This window comes from Eurypyga helias, unplaced genomic scaffold (genome assembly GCF_000690775.1).
Source record: "Eurypyga helias isolate BGI_N326 unplaced genomic scaffold, ASM69077v1 scaffold65, whole genome shotgun sequence".
Classification (NCBI taxonomy): domain Eukaryota; kingdom Metazoa; phylum Chordata; class Aves; order Eurypygiformes; family Eurypygidae; genus Eurypyga; species Eurypyga helias.
The window spans coordinates 5,605-28,631 of record NW_010250530.1 but is presented as its reverse complement, the minus strand read 5'-3'; the positions used below and the strand labels follow the sequence as shown (position 1 = coordinate 28,631).

The 23,027-nt window shown below is 45.2% G+C and overlaps 1 protein-coding gene across 1 annotated transcript in view; it reads right to left on the bottom strand.

Moving 5' to 3' along the window:
* LOC104509663 (histone deacetylase 4-like) overlaps nucleotides 1-22,713 on the bottom strand; it is a gene marked incomplete at its 3' end in the record, with an annotated part of 55,408 nt that extends 32,695 nt beyond the window's left edge. Inside the window, exons 1-4 of the mRNA XM_010151684.1 lie at nucleotides 22,543-22,713; nucleotides 20,755-20,905; nucleotides 16,194-16,314; nucleotides 10,372-10,493 (exon numbers count right to left, since the gene is read on the bottom strand). Coding sequence (XP_010149986.1) covers nucleotides 10,372-10,493; nucleotides 16,194-16,314; nucleotides 20,755-20,905; nucleotides 22,543-22,713 — 565 coding nt within the window. The remainder of the gene's footprint in view (nucleotides 1-10,371; nucleotides 10,494-16,193; nucleotides 16,315-20,754; nucleotides 20,906-22,542) is intronic.
* Nucleotides 22,714-23,027: the final 314 nt, after the last annotated feature.

Here is a 23,027-nt window from a genome sequence, read left to right as displayed (position 1 = left end):
CCCTACACGCGTTTAATTGGGTGCTATACAGCCCAAAGTGGGTGAATTAAAATTCATCACAGGCAGCACAGATCAGTCTCAAATTCAAAGAGCTTACATATAGCATATTTTATAATAAAAGATGTAGCTTTCAACAGAGGCATTTCCAAAACTCAAAACAGTAATTTAAGCTTACTCAGTTGGGTTTTAAACTACTATATAATAAAAAAAAATAAAATAAAAAAAAAAAAAAAGATTTTTAAACTGAAGAGCTGTCCTTCAAAAGTATAAAACAGGAATTTAGGCAACTCATGACTATCCATACCAGGCAGTCAGCACAGGCTCAGTGTTCTCTCAGGAACACAGATTCCACTGAAAATCTCCCACTATTCACCCTATCAGGCAACACGCCCAAAGCAAGCCTTGTTCCCCATCGGTGCTAACCAGCATAAATTTAAGAGAACTCGAGACTAAATTACAAAACTTACTGTTCTTCTACATCTTAAGGTGAAGTTTTCTACCCAAAAGCCATGAAATGATTGAAAAATCAGTTTGAACCCTGTTTAGCAAACAAATGCAGCCCATGCCCAAGTCTGAGTCAGCTTTCACAAAGCCAGTGGGATTTCTTAAGCAGTGACATACTTAATTTGGCCTATAATAAGGATTTATACAAAGAATATTTTGTTTTCCTCTGAGTAAATTAATAACTAGAACATAAGCCAAAATCTTCCCTGGTTTTCACAGGCTCAAACCCAAGTTACCCATCTTATACGTCATTTATTGCAGCAGAACCCGTGTAATCCAATTCTTCAACATTTATGTCATTCTCATTGTTTTCTTCCTAGAACTGCATGCACTAAGCTGCTGAACTAATCTGACATTAAGTCTAAGTAAGTCAAAAAACACAAAGTCCTGGGCAGAGTTTGCCCTGTTCCCAATACCCATTCACATTTATGAGGAAAAAAATAAAAAGTGAGGCAAACAGTGACCATGAAAACCCCGATCCCAGTCCTTGCAGATCTTGATTTCGTCAGCCAGGGACAGAGAAGGGATGTTACTCTCTTATGATTATTTTTAAGCTTCATACTAAGCCTCACCAGCCAGGCAAAAGTCAGCGCAATTACCTTGTCTCTCTCTTCCAATGCCCACGTCACTCCATGGGCAAACAGAGGAGGCAGTGAGACAGCTGACGGAAACTGGCCTTTTGCACAACCCAAGACTTTAATAACGACAAGTTATCTTTTGTTTAAGCAGGAGAGACCACAAGTTCTGTAACCAAGCATTCGCTCCCCACTCTGCGGCTTCTTGGCTCCCTGTCTGGCTCTACCCCAGACCTTCACTATGCTCCTCCACGGTCACGGTGCGGTCTCTCCTCTCCAAAAAATGTGGATCGTGACCTATCTAGTCAGGAGGACCTGGTAGTGCTGGACATGGCAAAGTGCACCTCTGGCCAAACAGAAAGACTGAAAATTGTTTCATCGTTATCCCTCTTGAAGCCCAAGCCAGATGATGCTGTTGATTTTCGATACTTGTAGGCTAAGTATAGAGGAGGGGAAGATGGTCCCAACAAAGGTATCTAGTGGAAACAGGTACCACAGGACAAAAGTAGTAGCAGAAAATTCCCAAACTAGAAAGAAAACCAAGAATAAAACCAAGACAGCCTGTTCTTCCGCAGAAACAGACTATTTTTTTATCATGACCGTACCACGTTAGATGGCATCACCTGGAATAATACATCTTGGAACATAGGTACACAGTTAGAAAGGGCTAGATAAGGAAGAAAACCTAGGAAATATCAATTCCTCCTAACTCTGAGTTGGCATGAGCACTGTGCAAGAGCTCTGTGGAAGGGCTATTTATGGAAGACTGTGACCTTAAAATGAGAACGTACTAAAGGCTAATATTTGGCATTTTTCTTGCTGAAGCTTAGCAGTCGCAGCATCTCAGCAGCAGAAAGAAGGCTTTAACACCCATTAAACCGTGCACACAATGCTGACACTTTTTACAGCTTCACTATCATTTGCTTCCCTGACTACAAAACCACATGAAATCACAGCGTAACGGAGCACCACGGAGGTTTCCGCTGTCACCAGCCAAAACTGGACTAGAAAAACAAACACGTGGAAATGCCACATCTCGGCTCTGTCTTTCCCTTTCCAAAGCCTAAATAAAGACAGCAGCTCTGCAGAGTTCAAAATATCATCTGAGAGGAAAGATAAGAGACATGTGGAAGGGGGCAAGGAATAGAAAGGAGAAAATGAGGTTCGCCAAGTGAGTTTCTCCAATAAAGTGTTCAAAGCAGCACTGAGCTCTGCAGAAGGTAGAAGGAACATGTGCAATTTCTGTACAGCACCCAAAAAGCTGCAGTGCCTGTAGCAGAAGGAGCTACTGGCTGCCTGACCGTGGGGGCAGGAAGCAGCTACAAAACCAGCTCACCCCAGTGAGTGACCTGCGCTGCCCAGAACTCCTGGGGACAACTTCCTACCGTTAAAATGAGCTTCTCCCCACACACCCTACAGCATTTTTACCTCAAGAGCTGCAATGAATTTTACTGAAACATAACTTGGTAATATGTAAAAGCCCAAGGTGGGTCAAAACTCAGGTAGTGGTGTCCCCTCCACCCTTCGCCAGAGTCTCAGACCAACCCAGCACTTAGTTTTGAGCTGCAATCTGTGCTGTACCTAGAAACCTTCCTGCCACGGCTGTGATGGCAGAGTCCATGCCCTGCCAGCTCCCTGCAGTTTGCCTTTTTTCCCTTCTCCTTGCCCTGTCCCACAGGCATTTCCCCCTCCCCTTGCCTGAGGCTGGGCTGCTCTTATGGGAAGGAGCAACCTGCCCTACCAACAGCCGCCTCCTGCCCTGGATGCTCTTCCAAGGAACTGTAAGAGAGCAACATAAACCAAATAAATCAATCTCATGCTATCACACAGGGTTGTACACCACCGAGGGCCAGAAACCTGTAGGACATGGCTTGAGCAATGCATGGTTCTCTGAGAGCTCGGCTGTCACGTTTCATGTTGTGGAAAGCACTCCAAGCTACCACTCTGGATGCCATTCACACGGTGCTCATAGTCCAAGAGGACAGACACACACTTGTCACGCTCTCCTAGCTCAGACTTGATTCTCCCTTCTGCTAGATGCAGTGGCTCAGAGGCCAAGCGTCTCAGCTCTGGCCAGAGCAACCCTGGGTGCATGTATATACACACACACATACACGTGTGTGCACGTATATACATACACACGTACACAGGTGAAAGTGCGCACACTCCTGGCAGTCCCTGTGAAGCAGAGATGGAGCTGAGAGGACCAGCAAGGAGAAGGCTGGATTCACTAAATGACGGAGGGCCAAGTCCTGGGCCTCCTCCAGGCCCTGCTCCCCAAAGGTGACACTAAACCAGAAGACCTCGTTTGGTCTTCTACGGGAAGAGGTTTCTCCTTTGATGCACCACTGGCAGTGCTCCTCAAGAAGTGCTTTGCCGGTTTTTCCCCCACGGATCCCCAGCACTCATGACAAAGTTTTTCAGAGCCCAGAGCACAAAAAAAAGGGGTGCCCCCTCATTTTGCCTCTAGCCAAACCGCAGCACCGGAGAGCAGCATCCACGGAACACAGTTCATAGCCGCTGGCGCCGAAAAAAGACATGGGAGCGAAGAATTCCCCAGCATGCATTTAGACATAACTGTCAGAATAAGTTTAGGGACTAAAGCAAGCGTTTGCTGGCCCTCCAACTGCTCTTTGGTTTGTTCTGCTCTCTGAAATTTCAATGGTCTGCAGCTATTCTGAAGCAACACATTAATAAAGTAATTTCTGTCTTTATTAAGTTATTTTTGGATTAAAGAGACTGACGTCCTCCACTTGGAGCAGGAAGCGGTATTTGTAACAATAGGGACTGCAGGTCAGTGCCCGCTCTCCGCAGAGCACAGCCCGAGGCAGTGCGTGGGTCCCCGGGACACGGCGAGCCGCTCAGGAAGGCCAGACCTCCGACCACGTCAGCTGGAAGGACAACGTGGGCGGGAAAGCAAAGATGCTCTCGAACTTGAGTGACACTCCCCGGCATACAAAGCTCAAAGATTTTCTCTAAATTATACTCCCACACTACAGGGGGATTTCAGCCTACTCTATTTTCCTCTAAACAATCTTTGTCATGAAACAAACCACTTAAAACACTCCAATAATCAGAACCAACTCAGAGAGGTATTATGCCTTTCTTGACAAACGCAGCGTGTTAATTATCGACAAATCCTTTCATTTCCCCTTTTCTGTCTTTTAAATGCAAGAAATTCAGAACAATTTCTCCTGCTTAGCTGCAAACAATACTCAAACAACTCTCTGCTGCTGCAATACTGCAAGGAAACCAACATCAACATGGGATGGTGGATGCTTTCCCTCCTCAGGCTCCTCTTTTTTGCATGGAAAAAACAAAGAGTATTAGCAAACAGGAGATGGTTAGTGCCAACCCGTGGGCTCCCCATCGCGAGCGTATGCTGTGCACAAGCTCTGGTCTGCGCTGCCTGGCAGGGACGTGCAGGCAGGGACGGACCACGCTGCCTGTTTCAGGTCCGGCCCTGGGTGGGCAGCGAGTGATCGAGGTGCGCCCCACCAGCACTCATCCAAGCACAAGCTGGGGCTTTGACGAAGTCATCGTTCCCAGTCTGCTCACGCCTGATTCAGCCAGAAGAACATCGACCTTTTCTGCTTCTTTTAGGAGGCTGGTGGGCTGGAAGCTGAAGTGGTTGCCGGCACCAGGAACAATGTATTTGTCAGATTCCGTCTGCAGTTGGTCCCAAATGGTGGTGAAATTCAGAAAAACCACTGCCTAGGGCATCCCTCCAAGTAGCAGATGGGCCAGACTCTGACCATTTGCACCACAAGTACGAGGAGGACTCCCCTTTCTGTTGCAATTCTTTACTCCTCGAGGGAAGTCACTGCAGCGAAGGGATGTTAAGCCATGGTCTGATGATGCTGAGCTAAACATTTCTCCTTGGACCTTTCCTGCTTGTTCTTAACTGTGTGGGCTGTGGAAGTTCAGGACTGCTGCTTTTTTTTTTTCTTTACCACAAGCCCTAAGACACAGTACTTGACCTATAACCTGTCCTGCTTCTTCTGCCATGACTTGTGCAGAAGGCAACAGGCATGGCTGGGGTGGGAGGTTTTCAGGTAGGATACTTGTTCTTCCTCAGTCTCCAGAGAAAAGGAGCTGAAAGAGGGGTCTGTGATGCTTTCTACTTGTCATTTCTCCCCAGCTACATACCACAAGCACGCACACGCTCATTTACTATCAAGGCAGGAAATTCAGAGACAGGCACTTGCCAAAGATGTCTTTGTAAGCTCCCAGCCCAGCATTCAATTCAGTCCACGTTTGGAAATAGTGGAAACTCACACCCTGAGATGCTATCCCACACCTCTGCAGTGAAAACATATTTGGGACCACAGGAATCCTTTGCCTCCTTAAAATCTTCGTGCCCATCAACGTCCTTCTGATCTTCTCCTGCCCCGTGCAGGCAGCTATGACACTGGAGGGAGAGGAAAAGGCAGGACCCACAGCCTCACTGATGCTTTACAAAACAGTGACTGTGGCTGGAGCAGTCATGGGCTAAGCAGCCCCAAGATCTGAGCCAAAGACACCAAAAACCAGCCGCCCATTGCTCTTGATGGAGGCAGGAGGTCTTCCCGTGTGCAACGAACCACAGCGATTCTCAAACACCAGAGAAGCACAAAAAAAGGGAACAAAATGAAATAATAGCATGTTTTTGACCATGTCTCCTTTGTCAAAAATCCCACCTCTGCGGACAGATCAGGAAAAAGATGTGAAGACCAACAACCAGCTCGGGGCAGGGGAACTAAGCAGCAGCAAAGCATGAGGAGGGTCAAAGGAAGCTGTCCCAGGAATGGTTTGCTGTATCCACCAGCAGGATCTCCATGACGAGATCTGAGCCCGCTTCCCATCCCGCATGGGCCCTACACCCACGACTTCGGAGAACATCCTTTGCGAGTACTTTGAAAGAAATTAGCTGTTTTTCTCATTTTGGGGTCAGGTTTAAATATAGATACAGGGAAATGTTTCCAGTTCATCCAGCCCAGCGAGCTGAATGTGTGTTGGCCAGGCGACTCTAGCAGGTGCCGAGTTTGGCAAGACTTCTCGCGATTTTAACGACAACTAATTGAAATGCTGTGGCTTTCATTAGAAATCCTGATTAGCTGTCAAATCCCAGTGAACGCAAGGAATCCTCACCCTTCCTCTGTGCAGGAGAAGTGGGAAAGCAAAGGTCTGACAGGACATGGTCCAGCCCTGCACAGCATGTAAAAAAGACCCAAAACCAAACAAAAACAACTATGTAAGCAGGAGGAAAAGCATGTTAAAAAGTTCAATACTTCAGTCTTTCACACATCTCAGTGACAGTGGTTGTGTTAGCTTTCTAATTAAGGACATGTTTTAATACTTCCACTACTGAAATTCCACCAAGCAAGGAACACCATGAACAACCTTGCTGCTGGGGAGAAAATGAGGACATCATATTCCTTAGAAACACAAAACTGAGGAACAACATTAAAAATAACTTTAGCAGCTCCAAGAAAGCTGTTGACAAACAACTCTTAGGGTTATCATACAGAAGCCTACCCCAACCGAGACTCTAAAATCACTCTGAAAGGGTTCTCCAGAGATTTTCTTACAGGGTCACAGTACAGCACGTAACAAAGCTTCATTAAATTTGGAAGGCACCAAAGGTCACTTACATTTTCCCCTCTCAACAGCTGCCAACAGAACGTGTACACTAAGGGAAATGCATATATGCTAAAGGAAGACACACAGCAGGGGAAATAAAAAGTCTGGTGTTAATCCAGTTATTTAACAGCAAAAGCATGAGTAGCACCAACCGAACTGTTCGTAGTTCAGTTAAAAAAAAAAAGGGAAAGCCCCAGAGTGTTTAGACAGAGGGAATTGAGTGAAATGCATCCCCCAGCCAGGCTAAAACCAGGATTCGAGCAATCAGTAACTGCACCAGCAGCCCAACAGGAAAACAATCTCACGCAGAAACCAAACGGCCAAGAAACTGGACCATAATTTAGTAAAACAAATCAGACGGGGTAGGATTTCAGGGGACAGGAGGCATTAGGAGTATGTTGCAAGAGTTGACTGTTTCCCATGCTGAAGGTTTTCAGGCACTCTTAGGACATTCTTCATGCACACATCTTCTCCCGCAGCAGTCACGCTCCAGTTTTAAGACTGGCAAGTTGTCTCCAAGTGTGCGCAGAGGGATAGCCTGGGACTACATCATCATGTTTTAAATAAGAGAGAGTAAAGAAAGGTAGTTCTTCTAAAAGGCAGCGCAAGGACGTGTTTATTCCTCCTGGAGTGTTTCTCGGTGTGCAGGACACGCTGTCGATTCTGAAAACGCACCCTAGAACAAACGATCATTCAAACCGCCTTCTCGTAGCCCCCCAAAGTCACCCTACCCCTAGCGATGATGCTGGTCGGATTCCAGCCCTGGTAATCAGAACTGTATTGTGATGGACTCTGTCATTTGAACTGCAAATATTTAATCAAATTTAATAAAATTGGACTACATGATATGGTGGTTTAAGTTACAAACACAAAGCCAGAATTTTGCCTGGTGCCAAAAATCTGAAAAGCTCAGCCGTAATAAAGAACTTTATTTAGGATGGGCTCCAGCCTTCCCTGCCTTTTGTTTACAGCAGACTGTTCAGGAGCCTTTTTTCTCCAAGCAACTTAACATTCTTGGCAGTGGGGTTTCTGCAGGATATTGCCGTGCCAGAGACTGAAGTGCTGTTACATTGAAAGGAAAAATAAAAGAAAACAACAAAAAAAATATTCTTCCCTGAACCTTGCAAGTGAACTCCTAAGTACCACAGACCAGTCCCCAAAAGATTAATGCCGGTGCCCAGAAAGAACAAGCATCAGCGCCCTTGAAAAACAAAATCAGCTCAACATCTTCCTGTTTCAAAACCACAATGATTTTGGTTGCTTCCATTTTTAATAATGTGATTAGGTACATTAATCATCCTTAATTCACCCTGTCTGACAGGGCTTTTATTCAGAGTCTTGTTGAGAGCTCAGTCTGGGAAGCAGCAAAGGTATGAGATGGGCAGATGCTTCCCTTCTCCTGCAGAAATCCCCTTCCATAACGCTGGGAGCAAGAACTGATCCTCACACTCAATCTGACAAGTGAGGTGCCCTGAAGGGATGACCAAGGAGGGGTTTTGGAGCACGCCAAAACCTGTTTATGCTGTGGGGATGCTAACACACCAGACATGGATCACCTGCTTTCACAAGGTATAGGAAAGGGCTAAAAATCTTGTGGAATCACACTGTCCACAGGCCCTACGTGATAGGTACACTGCCAAGAGATGCTTCCCAGTGTGGAAACACTGCAGTTTCACAGAGGAGCCTGAAAGCCTTCAGCAGAGACGGGAAGAGCAGCAATGGCTGCTAACAGCCTGAGCTTGTGTTTTTCCTCCCAGGCAGACACGTATGTGAGCACATCCTTATTCTGCAGTGGCTTTAGAGCTGGAGGAAGTCTCCTTTGAGGGTAGTCATCCACTACCACTCACCTCCCCTGTGAAAGGCAAAATCCTGAAGCCCAGACAGCATCACTATGGCTGGCCTAGGCCCTGACGATGCAGCAACATCTACTGCACCCAGTGGGGTGTTTGGTCTTTCATTATCTAGATGCAGAGATCAGAGGATGCTCTACCCCTTCAGCAAATCCAGTTGTCTAAGCTCTGCTTCTGGAGTCCTCCAGAAAGGGTGCACTTAAAACTACCACCACCAAAGTTACAGGGTGTGCCTGGAAAAAACCCAACCTTATCCCAGAAAAGCCCTGCTAATTTTTGATTCAATTCTTGTGTAGCTAAAATATTTGGCACTTGCCCATCGCCCCACCAAGGTCCACAACAGGGAAGACAAGTCTACTGCACAGCAGATGGGAATCCATGCACAGATCTGTCCAGCAAACCAGGTGCTATGGTCCTCAATCAGAAGATGCCAAAAAGGTCTTTAAATCCACAGCACTGGAAGGTAGGAGGGACAAGGCGTTTGTGTGTAGGTATAATTTTTCTCATCAGATGGTGAAAGAATTAAAAAACAGTCCAAGTTTACAAAGGTAATAGAACTGTGTTAAAACATTTACTACACCTAAGAACTGCTCTACTTCTATTAGAAGTGCTGTGAGAACACCCACATTCCTCCCAGAAGGAAAAAATCCACAGCACTGGAAGGTAGGAGGGACAAGGCGTTTGTGTGTAGGTATAATTTTTCTCATCAGATGGTGAAAGAATTAAAAAACAGTCCAAGTTTACAAAGGTAATAGAACTGTGTTAAAACATTTACTACACCTAAGAACTGCTCTACTTCTATTAGAAGTGCTGTGAGAACGCCCACATTCCTCCCAGAAGGAGAGGGGCTGCCAGCTCTTGGGAACTGCCTTAGGGCAGCCAATTCGAGCAAAGACAGCAGCAAACCCACAGGGAGATCTGGTTAACACACCATCACCACTCCTTATCACAAGGATGTCACTTTCTGAATGCCTCCACATTTGAAGATCCACAAAGCATAGCTGAGAAATAGCTAGGCAGCACCTGGAGAAGCTACAAAGTTCAATCACACCTCTGCTATCCTCTTACCTACACTCTGTCTTTCGGAGAAGGGTTTTTTTCCCTAGTCTGAAGCGATTTCCAACACACAGCTCTGTCCGCACCATCCACGTGAGCAGCACTGCTCCCCGAGTCAGGACAAGCCCCTTGAAACTCAGCTATTCCCCCAAGGACGCAGCCGAGGATCACGAGCTGGCCAGGTTAGAAGCTGAGGCTGTGTTGGCTTCGGCACACGACACGGAGCTGAGGACCACAGCCAACCAAAGCAACCTGGTTTACATAACATATAGTTGAGAAATAACTGACCTGCTTAGCCACTGTGCAGGGGAAAGCCTAACTGAGAAATAACTGTCTAGGTGTGAAGCAAAACCCTTGCAGGAAGTCCCAGCGCTTTGACTGGCAGAAACATTTTTATTTATTTTAAGTATAAACTTGTATATAAAATGCAAATCCCAGAAGAAATGAACTTTTCTTGGTACTTTTCTCACTCAGCAAAACATACTTTGACTTCAGACACCCAGATCTCTGTAGTAGCTTTGACTTTGTGAAAACAGCTCACAAACTTTGACACACAACTCCGCTGTCTCCCGCCCGCCAGTCTGCACCCCCAAAGCGACTCCAGCCTCCCTCTAACACCAGGCACACAGTGACAGATGAAGGGGGAGCAGGATGGAGCGGGTGCTCGTTAAATACATCATCCCATGAAATACAGCTTTTTGGTAAGAGGACCAAGCGTCGCAGCAAAGACAGAAGGGAACACAGAAGATCGATGCGAGCGCTACCTGTTTTTCTGAGTGGGAAGTCGTCTTTGGAATCGTACATCCCCAGTACAGGGTGATTGTAGGTGCCGGATACGCCACTTTGGGGTGGGGAGCTCTGGTCCAGGGAGCTGTGCTGTGTCTTCCTGCACAGAAGGAAAGAGAAAGAGAAGGGAGAAGCTTTACACCAGTGACACACAAAGGGAAGGAGTGCAGTTTCACCTTGTCAGTGGGGACCTGAGCAAAGGAAAAGATCTTGGTACCAGCCTCCCCTTCTGGGCACTCATACAGAGAAGACTCAGGTCTAATACAGAGGGAGGTAACTAACCATACCCTTAATTTTCAGTATAAGAATCACCCCGTTGAGCATGGCTCAACTCACGAAGGTATTTAACCATGAGTATAATTTTAAGCGTGTATTTGGATTGGGTTTTGCCAAGTCATATTCTGGAAGCTAAGCATAGGCATTGTTAGTCCCCTCAACCGTAGCACGAACGGACGATTTCTCTTCACTGGCTAAAACCCAGACACGGTAGACAGTCTCAGGATAAAATAAAACCAAAGGACGAGCACATTAGATGTCACACGTTTCAGCTGGCTAACGGCAGCCATGCTACACAGGTGGTCTGCTGCCTTCTGCATCGCTGCCTCCCGACCCAAGCACTTAGCAGAGATAGGGCCAAAGCACTCAACACCTTTCCAGATTAACTTCTCCAAGCTGATAATTTATAGCTTTGTTTGAGCAGGCTGCTGGAAGAAAATTACAGTCTGTTTGCTAAGGATATTAAATAATGAATGAGTTTTCTAAGCCTCCTACCAGTTTGTTGGCTGCATCTTTCCTCCTTTAATGACTTGTGCCCAGCCTTGCTGCTTCTCAGGAGCTCCACCGACCCTGATCAGTAGAGACTTTGGGAAGTCTCCAGACTGCGCGTGTGAGCAGAGTAGCTACACCAACAGAATGACTGACTTAGCCATACAGGTGACAGCCATACGGCTATCAAACCATCTTACATTTTAAGTTTAAATAAACAGGATCTAAACCCTCTATTACTTCTTCAAAATACTAGAGGATATGGGATGACAGAAAGTGAGCTCTTTGTCAAAAGAAGTGACTATTTGAAATTTTACATTGCCTAATAACCAAAAATTCCTGGAGAACTTCGTTAAAAATATTCTCCTAGAAAAGGTTCTTTAGGGAACCAGAATGAGCCATTTCCAGCTGAAAATGACATCAATTCATCCACCTCCTGGAGCAGTATGTTTTCAAAGCTCAGATCAGAAGTAGGTTGTTTGGTGAGATACACAGCACCAATTCTGTTACACCCTCCAAAAAATAAGGGGCTAATGAAACATCAGGAGAACGCATAGATTTTCTACATGATTTTGTTAGAAAAAGCTCCTGATAAGTTTATTTGGACATCTACATCAAAATTTTCTACACCCACAGTTCTCACCAAGCAATATGATTCACTGTGGTTCCCTAATCTTCCCCCCTTTTATCCGCCAAACTCCTCTGTACATAGTTTTTCGGCCTCTCTGAGTTGTATTTTTCATCAGCATTCGCGCACATCGTGTGCTCTTTCACCTTCGCACCGATACATGCCCACATGCACGCACAGTTTAATCATCACCTGAAATCAAAACAGCACCAAACTGAAAAGTATTTGAATCCCTCCTGAAAACAGAAGTCGCTTTCTCTGCCCGGATCTGCTCACACTAGGGGAAGGCAGCACAGAGAGATGTTTCACAAACAGGAAGCCCGGACGCTGCAAGCCAAGAGCCCTCAAACCCACCGCGTCACACAATGGCATTTTTTGCTCTTGCCTATACAAGCAAGAGACTTTTTCTTTCTCTTTTTTTTTAGGCTGCACAATCACGTACATTGAAGCTATTTTCATCGCTTTGTTCGGGAATGCGCAGGCACTCAAAGGGCCTGTTTAGATGTGCTTCGGAGTTGCTGAATGACAGATATTTAACTCTGCAAACAGGAATACATTATATCGCTCGAGGACTGGGACCCAACACCCTACGCTGCTTCGAGCAACGGTCTGCGTGCCCGTTCAGGAATTTCAGAGCTCTTGAAAGGGATGAAATCGTATACTACGTGGAGTTTGCAGACATTCCTGAAAGCTCATACCTTCACATAACACATCCCCTGTTCTTTGAGCTCTGAGGTCCTGCAAAGCACGCGCGATGCTTCAAACACGTCCACGCAACGTAAACTCAATATATATTCAAACATACGTATCAGTGCTAGAATGCTTTGTGTATGGAGACTGCAGACACCTATGTACACTGGGGAACTTAGTGTGTAATTATCTTGCTTTGCCTCCTTACCATGCAAATGCTCGGTTGAACTCCCGCTCGTGATTGCTACCGCGCTGAGTGGCTACTTCCCAAGCGCATTTCTGACAACTCCTAAGGAAATAATAGCCCTGTTTGCTAAGCCCGAGGTGCTCTCGCTGGGTTCCTGCTAAGCTGCTCTGACTTATGGTAAGTGTCTTGAAGAGCAAAACCTCCTGGAAGCAGGGCTGTCCAGCGGGTTCAGGATCCACAGGAGGGACAGTCTGACAATGCAACTCAAGAGAACCCCTTGACTTCAATGTAATCTGAAAATTATAGTCCACGAAGCTATTTTAAGCAATTACATATAGACTGGAGCTGTACATGTTAAACATAGTTTCCAACGTGGCTTGAACACCACAGAGCTGAGGACCGAGCGAGACCTCTGCAAAAGCCTCCAAGAAACATTGCTGAGCATCACTGAGTTCCTGTCTTTCTTTTAGTAGATCCTTTGGACAATGACTCTACTCTGGGAAACCTCTAGAACTGGTGCCTTTCCATCTTGAGGGCTGATTTGCACGCGTGGGTGTGACAATGCCCTTTAACATCAGCAATTAATTAGAAAATATTCACCCACCATAAACACTCAGCGTTGCACCAGCAACCAATGGCGCTGAACGAAGTTCAGATACAAGACACTGAAGGCCTCTGGACATCTCAGTGGACAACCGAAGCCTGGCCCAAAAAGCCAGGGGGACGACAGCTATTTCACATGTCAGTAGAACGTATTTTATGCCCCAGCACTGACGCAGAACCGTTGTGGCATTCAATACCCCTAGGAGATCTGTTTTTTTCCAAGTAATGCTTTCAATTTTTTAAAAAAGGAATTCACAAACCTTAATAAGGCCGAAGGAAGTGCTTAAAAGCAGGCGTGTCATTTAAAAGACTATTTCAGCATCTGTTACCACTTAATTGGCTTGCCTGCTCGCAGTAGGAGCATCCAGTCTATCTTCTGCAAGCCTCGTTTGCGTGTGTTAAATCCAAACACCACCCAATTGAATCACATGAGAAGTATGTGCGTACATGAATGTCTCTACAACCGAGCTGGTAACCTATGAGATGCCATACAAATAAATATTAATATGTAATTCATTTAAAGGTTTTCTCTTTACCAACGCATTTTTAAAATAGACTGGAAACTAAAAATCTTCAGCTTCTGCCTTAACAACTGAAGGGTGCACTAAAAAAATCCTCCACCGCAAGATAAAGACACCACAGTCACGCAGCCCCGCTGCCATCTGCCCTCCTCAGAGGCTGAGCGGAACGAGCTCGCGCCTGCCTGCGCCGCAGAGACCCTTGGAAAGATTTGCGAGGCCTCTGAGGCTCGCTCTTCCCATCTTGTGTTAGAAACCAAAATACCGATCCTCTCCCCACCACGGAACAGATGGAGGGAAGAGGAAGGGATGCCAAATCTCTTCAATCCGTAAGGATGGTCCCTCATGCAACAGTTTGTACGTTGTGTCTACCTGTTGGCATCCCTGGAGCATCACGGGAAAGGGATGTTTTGATTAACCTATGTCACAAAGAAACTCAGCAATATATTGGTGCTCAGCAAGTTCTCAGCATTAGCTTAAAACAAAGCAGGAAACATAGGGAAACCTTAAACACGACTTGGCTAAATCCCTCCTGCATCACCCCCGGCCCTGTAACATACAGAGTACTGCGGACCGCTGCTCTGCGATTCATCTCTGAACGCCGGACTCGCAGTGAAAAAGCGGTTAATCGAAAACTGTGCAAAACAGAAGGAATTCAAACCACTCCCAAATTTATGTTTCTCTTTTCTAAATTCACCTGTGATGGCTATTCTATCTCAGGTTTCTCCACAGCCAAAGGATCAAAGGTTTCGAAGACAGCATTTATTGACTAGCCTCAATACCAACAGAATTTTGCATTTTAACCAACTGGAAAAAACAGAAGATAGTGGCTCAGAGAGTCTTCAACCCCTTCTAATAAAATGCCCTAATTTCTTGGTAAGTCTCGATTAAGAACAGGGCAAAATTAGTTATGTAGAAAAGACATTTACGTTGTCTTGACTGAAATTCAGTTTTTCCGATCTCTTCTACCATCCTTCTTCCCAGAGAGGGTGGGGAGGCACTGGCACAGGTTGCCCAGAGAAGCTGTGGATGCCCCATCCCTGGAAGTGTTCAAGGCCAGGCCGGATGAGGCTTTGAGCAACCTGGTCTAGTGGAAGGTGTCCCTGCCCATGGCAGGGGGGTTGGAACTGGATGATCTTTAAGGTCCCTTCCAACCCAAACCAGTCTGTGATTCTACCATCCTTGACAGTGAACCAGTGGGCCTTAAATATGATCTCTGCATAAACTACCAACCTTTCACTTCTTTAACCAGTGCCATAACCATACAACTTTCAAAGTCTTAGATTGGATTTCTGGAGATGTATTAAAACTGCTCAATCTCACCCCAGTGGAATAATGTTTGAATTTTGCTGCCAACTACACTTCAGCATTTCTGTACTGGCTCATAGCAGGGATAGCTTTCAAATTTAATTTCAGCTTAGTTTCTTGAATTTGGCAACACCATCTGGCCATGACCTCATCATCCCTGTACACGTTTATTTCTTAAGGCTTAAAACACTGACAGATATTTAACCTGAAGACAAATTTCACAGCAAAATTTGACTGACTTTTCTCATTCAAAATTTCTTTCATTTTATGGTCACTAAGGACAACATCCAAAACACTTTAAAAAAAAAAAAAAAGATATTCACAATGTTATAGTACTAAAAATTTTCAAATCATGTCAGATTTTCTGATTTTCTTTTATACAATGAAGAATTGCATCTCTGGAACTGAGACTTGTACCTTGTTAATAATGCCATCATTTACATTTGCTATCTGGTGCATTTGAACTGATCAAAGAAGTCACGTTCCATTCCCACGTCACTGTAACGTCAGCTGTCACCTTCTCACCCCACACGACATTTGGATTTTCTAGGAGACCAACAGTTGAAGATTTTCAGTTGAAAACCTAGATCTTGGGGCAACTGCGATGAAACGTGCAGACAGGACACACTTGATGGTTCCAGCAGTGTACAGAGAAGAGTCAAGTAAACCAAATTTCCAACTTTGAGAGACTAAGATGTGTGGTAAGCATTACATAACATAAAAAGGTAACTTCCTCATTTTACTAAAATTCAAGTTTTATGACACCTGGCAGGACAAAATCCTCGGTGAAAAGCTAGAGAACTTCCAAAGGTTGACCTTGGTGGTAGAACTTGCACGTTTGAATACTCGTGGATTAAAGATGACGGCAAAGACCTCTACTCACAAAAATACTGTGGCCATCTCAGAAGATATGAAAATTACCCACACTGAAACCCTCTGAAAAACGCTTCTTGGTAATGTCGTATGGCAAAGTCAAACCCTGGTTCTGTCACTGCTCTGGTTCAGCAAGGAAACACACCAGGCCTATTTCCTACATCTCCAGCAACTCTCAAAACCACGTGGCACCGGCTGAATCACAGAGGTAAGCCCAGCACCACTTACCCATACCAGAAGCGTGGATCACTGGATATACAGTGGTTGAGATTCCGGTGTGCCAATGCCTTCTTCTTATTTAAGACAAATTCTTGTAATTTCATCTTTACTTCTGTGCTTGCCACTGCACCTGAAATGCCAAAAATAAAAAAGGTTATTTAATCAATTCCCATACTTTAAAGAATTTAGATTTCTAAAAAGATTCAGAATTAAATCTTTGATTTCCAGTCCAAAAGAACTTTTCTTTCAGAGAGAAAAGAACAAAACATCTCCAGCAAGGAGCTCTCATTTTTTTTTTCCCCTTTCCTTTAGCTTTGCTTATAATCACAACTTATGTTTGGAAAAAAAGAGACTAAATCAGAGATTTATCATTTCACTATAAAAGATTTCTGAAGAGGATTTTTACACTTGCATAGAAGTACTCTTAGAATAAAGCACTAGGTATTCCAGCTTTCTTTTAATCAAAGGTATTTAAGAAAAAGGGTCCTGCGTACACTCAAGTTTTTAAATGTCACATCTGCAAGCAGAAGGGGAATGAGACAAATGTCTCATATGTAGATTTGGTCTTGAAAACTCTTGTAAATAGGGACCTCTTTGTTCAAAAGTATCTGTGTACAATAAGACCTACATAATATTCCAATTCATTTACAAGTGTGCAATCTATTTCTTCAAATAGAAAATCTAACATTTAAAGAAGAAAGTCAGTAATTTTGTAGCACAGAGTTAAAATGTCAACTGTGTAATTTCTAATCATTATTTCCTCCACAATAGAGACCAGTCTGTTTTACTGCCATGATGGATTAAAATTATCATTCGGTTGACAGAACAGATTCGCAGGCAGAGCTCCTGATGGAGCAATGCATAGAAAGTTTGGCAAGCAGAACACGTGGAAAATGATGGTTCATCTATACCACGGCATAAAGCAAGAATTCCAAAGGAAAATATCTGGGCTACAAGAAAATGAAAAGGCCAGGAAAACTGCCTGCTCCACTGGGATTAAAAACTTAAAATACGACCGGGTGAGCGTTTGTCTCCTGGATCCTACTCAACAATGACATTTGACAGACCAGGGAAACAATTTCTTGTACCTCCAGAAAAAAACTGCAACATTTCTATAGAGCATTGCCTGAAGATGTAATATTGTTCAACCACTGAAGCAGCATTGAAAAGCTTGAAAACTCACTTTCTTGGAGCCCTGTCCACGAAATGTAGGATTGGCACGTACCCCAGCGGGAAGTTCAACTGAGGAGCTTGAGACAAATTCATATGAGTGTAGCAAGCCACATGGCTAGACCAGAATAGGTGGCAAAGCCATGCTTAAAGGCCTTCTCTCTCAAAAAAGTGTCATCTTTAATCTATTAGCATCTTTAAAATAATCAAACATGGCTGTGTTCTGCCAGTTTTGGATAAATCTGACATTATTTAGAACACTTGAAGCTAAATATTTTTGGATCCTGAGGTTTACAAAAGCTCCCCTGGAATGTCTTCTTCCTTAATTAGAAGCTGAAAAGTCCCATATATGCCTAAAAACATAAAAATGTGTAGGCTTCCCCTTCCCTGGGCACGGTAGGAGCCACGGACCAAGATGTCATGCAAGACCTTCTGACCATGACCCAGCTCTTGACCCTTGAGTTGAAAGATCAAAAGAAAAAAACAAACTAACTCGCTTTTCATATACTATACTGGGTTGTTTTGAACCCAGTCACACTGTTACAGGCAGCAGCACTGTACAATACCCAGTAAAGACGTTACAGAGGACGTCAAAGGCAGAAAGGGACAACCTGTCACACAGGCGATGGTATGCATCAAGCAGGGCTACAAGCAAAGAGGACAAGAGCAGAAGTCAGACATCAAGAACTCATGCGTAGGGAGGAAGTCTCATACACTCAACCCCAATGGAAGCAAACGGCACGGCAGAGTAAAAGGAAGACGAGAGTGAAGGAACTGGAGAGCAAGAGCTCAGGCAGCAGCCCTGCCTGGGGGAGCAGCTGTGCACGGTGGGGCACAGCAAGCTGTGAATCTGGGCCATGCGTTTCGGGGATCCCCAGTGAGCAGGGAGCAAAGAGCAGATCGACTGATAAAGACCACAAACAGAAGAGAGGTGCAACGAGCAAAGTGCTGCAGACAGGATGGCTCTAAAGAGCCAAAAGACTGAGCCAGGTTATTCCTGCAGAGACAAAACCAAGTTACACATTGTCCCAGGATCGAATAGTATCTGAATACAGGATAAGGCAGAGGTAGTGGGAAGAGGATAAGGAATCACAGAATGGTTTGGGTTGGAATGGACCTTAAAGCCCATCCAGTTCCAACCCCCCTGACATGGGCAGGGACACCCTCCACTAGACCAGGTTGCTCCAAGCCTCATCCAGCCTGGCCTTGAACACTTCCAGGGATGGGGCATCCACAGCTTCCCTGGGCAACCTGTTCCAGTGCCTCACCACCCTCTCCAGGAAGAATTTCTTCCTGATATCTAATCTAAAACTCATTTTCCATTTAAAGCCACAGCCCCTTGTTCTATCAAAGGCAGAGGCAGGACCAGGCTCCTGCAGGAAGGAGGAGGTTGCAGAGGGCAAGAATAGAGGAGCAGAACAGAAGGAAATTAAGGGGAGAAAGCCCTTAACGACAGTGTGGGCTGATCACAGCCAGCCAACCTGTAGAAGAAAGTCTAAGGCTGCCCAACCAGCAAGGGACTGAATGGTCCATGCCCAGAAGCATCTGGAAGTATCGATGTGTCCTACTGGTTCTAGGTTCATTTCTAACAGTGGAAAGACAGGACAGCCAACTACTGTCCCTTATCTTATGCAAAACACACCTTTACCTTCATACACATTTTCTTTCCTTTAATGGAAGCCATGTTTTTGATCAAAAGCTTTCTGACAGCAGATATCAGTTCACAAGGGACAGGTTAAGGCTCCTGAGATGTGAATACCAGGAGTTAGTATTACATTAATCTAAACCAATTTGTGATTTGAAAGGTACAAACCAACATACTTTAGCTTACAGTGATGGACGAAGGAGGGAGAATAAACTATACGTATATGACACTTCATATTTCAGATCAGGACAGTTTTAGCTGTGTTGTGTATAGCAAAATTTTCTGCTGTGAGAAAAATAAGTATTCTGAGGAGTTGAGGTGCTATAATGATCATACACCATAGTACTACTTAAATAAAAAGGAATTTAAAAATAAAGCTGTAGCCATGGGAACAGGATCTTCAACTTAACGTCCCCAAATTCCGTTTTTAACTCTACACCTATGTGTTTCATAGGTTTGGTGTGAAGCACCAAAAGGTGGTTCGATGCTTCTGGCATTTTACAGAGATTCAAGCACTTTTATTATTTGCAGATTATTTTAATGAGAATAGCCAGACAGCAATTTTGCAGAGATGAGAATAACAGGGTAAGGTGGAAACGCTTACAGCTTTCACCCAGTTTGAACAGACTGATTTTACTTTGGAAAGTAACACAAAGCAGCTAGGAAGGAATGGAAAAGCATCGTCCCTGGCAGGCAGCCATGCACCAGAGTAGCCAACCTGCATTACCACCACCTTTCCTCCCTCCCGAACATAAAGCTGCTTTGTTCAAGTAGATTCTGATCCTTTGGTCTTTCTAATATTTAAAATGAGCAAAACCCAAACCAAAAGCACACTTACGTGTTGGATCTCCTATGAACTGCTTTGCAAAGATTTTGGGGTAGGTCCGTGCATTCCCCCATTCTGGCTGCAGCCTAAAGTCTGTCGTTGCAAGATGCACATGCAGGGAGCAGGCAATTCAACCTGCAGATAAATTTTCCATCTCCCAGACCCTAGTCCTTTCCAACCAGAAAAACTCTTCTTGGATCTTTATCCTGCCCCTAGTCCGCAGACAGCATCCCATCTCCCGCTGCCCTTCAGCCCTCTCCGCTTCTTCCACCCCAGGCTTCTTTATTTCATTTGAAAATGAAGACCTAACGAGTTGATAGTACAACTTGGCGAGGTATTTTTCCTCCCATTCACTTGTAAAAGAAAACCCGAACAAGCAACCAAAGTGTCTTTGATAAGGGAAATTGTGAGGCCATAATCATTTTACTGAATCTCGTGAAGTGCATAATGACACGTGGGAAAGCCAATCGCAATCTGTAACCTCATGAAAGAAGTACTTTCTGAATGAAAACACTTTAAAGCTAAGAACTGAGAGCTCGGCTACATCTTAAAAGAGCGAAATTAAGAAAAGGAGAAGAAAAAGAAATGCAGTGTGCATCTGGTGTATTTTATGGGCTTAATATTCTGCCTCCATTAGGAATGCTGCCAAAAATACTTCAAAAAATGTTAAATCAAGTAAAGAGACGATACGCTTCCTTTTGAAAAACGCTAAAATGGCATTTAGTAGGACAAAAATGAAGATAAAGCATAGAAATACATTTCTCTTTTACCCTCAATACCTCCTTAGCAGTTTACATAAGCTCCCCCCACCGCCGAGCCCTGCACAGAGGCGATCAGGAAGGTTTCTCCAGCTTTATAAAGCTGCTTTATGCCTTCCATTCATCTGCTCTACCTGTCACCTCCGAAACAAGTGAGCTTCTGCTACTTACTCTCTTTGCCTTTCTCTTTGTTTTTTAGCTGCTGAAGTTTCTGCTCTCGGTGCTGCTTCTCCAGCTCCTGCTCCTGCCGGTGCTGCTCCAACTTCCTCTGGTGCTCCAGCAGCTCCTGCTGATGTTTCATTGCCAGCATCTCCTGCTGCTGCTGCGGAGAAGGGACAAGGGGAAACAGAACAAATTAACACAGTCAGACTTCCCAGAGCTAAACCAGAAGCTGCTCTCAGGTGACAGTAACGTTGCCTAATTCACAGAAACAGGAAAAATAGCATTTTCCTCGTCTAGATGCTCACAGGCACTTCGTGTAGCCCCATTTCTAGTTCAGGACAGCACTTACGTTAAACCCTAGGTACCATATGCTCCGGGCTTCAGGGCATGGTCTATTTACAAGCACCCTGTTCAGAAAGCACCTAACTTGAGAGAGCGACAAAAAGCTCCTGCCCAAAAAGGTACTTCCCCAACCACTTAGCTGCTGCCAAAGGGTGCGGCTGGGTCCCCACTTCTGCCCCACCAGACGCCTGCTGCCACCGCTGCCCTGCTGACGCCTGGCGACTGGACACTGCGCTGAGCCAGCACAAACCCCTGCTCCAGGTGGGCCTCGTTTTTCTCTCCATCCTCTGTTTTACATCAAAACTCCCTGAGGACACCTTAATTACAAATATTCACATGTTCAGCACGCACAAACCCTACGCCGAAGGAGCGTCATGGAGCTCACCAAGTCAAGCACTCGCAGCAAAATACACCATCATCAACATGGGCTTTCCAAGACCAGTTCAGCTCCCTTGTGCACATGCTTTTTTGAAGAAGCCTTTAATTATATGACTCTGGTTTCTTCTCTCTCTCTGTACAGAAGAATTCCCATGGAGTGGAACAGCTCTATCTTTTTAACTTCATCAAACAGTGGTCACTTCCTGTCTGCCGCGCAAACCTCACACCCCAAGCTAAATGCAGAAGGACTAGCTGCCTTGTGGGCATGATCACCACCCATTTCTGAGCCTAATTAAAAAAGAATTGATTCATTATTTAAAAAAAAAAAAAAAAAAATCTCTAATAACCTCTCCAGGAACGATTTACCCCCAGCACTCTCAATGCACATTCACAGGAAGATGTGAGAGACAGGCTGCCTAATTAAGGTCAAGATTTGCAAAGCTTTCATTAAATGGGATGTTCAAGACTTGAAGCACCAAAGGCTCCTGGCCCCATCCACTGTTCCAGTCCCTCCTTGGGTCTCCAAATCCCTGCACCTGAAGATGTGGACGGGCACACCAACCTCCTGGAAATCTGGGCTGGATCTCCTCAGCCCAGAGCATCCTTTGTGGGTCCAGGTGGGATTCCCCCAGGGATTGGAGGCGGCGGTTTGATGCTGTACCTGTCAGTGCTCAGAGAACACCCTGTGCCGTTGACAGCCGGCCAGGAGCAAGCCGGGCCGCGGAAAAGCAGATGACAAATGACAAGTCCCAGCAGCCTGCAGCTTGGCTAGGTGTGAATGGATCTCCATGGGGCTTGCAAAAGGCGCTGCCCCTGGCGCAGGGTTTCTCCCTCGAGTTCCACCGAAAATTGCTTTTTTCTTAAAAAAAAAACCAAAAAAAACCCTCAAGCTAAGATTTACCACCTCCTGATTCCATTTGCAGCCTGAAGCCAACTACTTGGGCTGCTCCCGTTACCCTCACAGCCCCCCCGGCACGCAGGAGCACGCATTATGCCTGCCCCGCACTCTTTACGTTGGCAGCTTATAAACTAGCAGATTGATTTTAAGCTGGCAACCTTAACCTTCCAAACCCTTACCGCGCTGGCGATAGATGAGACTTCCCCGAGGCTGGGCTTAATGGGTGCCTGTGCTCGGATACCACCCACTGCTCCGCGTTCCTGAAATCCTGTACGTGGGAAGGGATCGAGCCAAGCCATGGCTATTAAGACAGGGGAACCTGCTCCCTCCGAGAGCATGTCTCGCTCCATCCTTCTCCGAAGCCTGACAGCGTGTACGCAAGACGCCCACCCCACGTACGCTCGTTTTGCCTTCTCCTTTTGCACACTTCTCTATTTATGCTTTTGACAGCAATTTCTTACTTTAACTTGTCGTTCCGTACATTTCTACTACCCAAGGTTTCAGCTGCGGATAAACTATATACGACACACATAAAATTATACAATCCTATATAAAGATGCAAAGCCAAAACAAAAGAATAATGTAAGAGGTACGTTACAATCTGCCTGGCTATCTGCTGGAAACTCCTGATGGAGGAGTCCCTGCTGCTGCCGGTTCCAAGCAG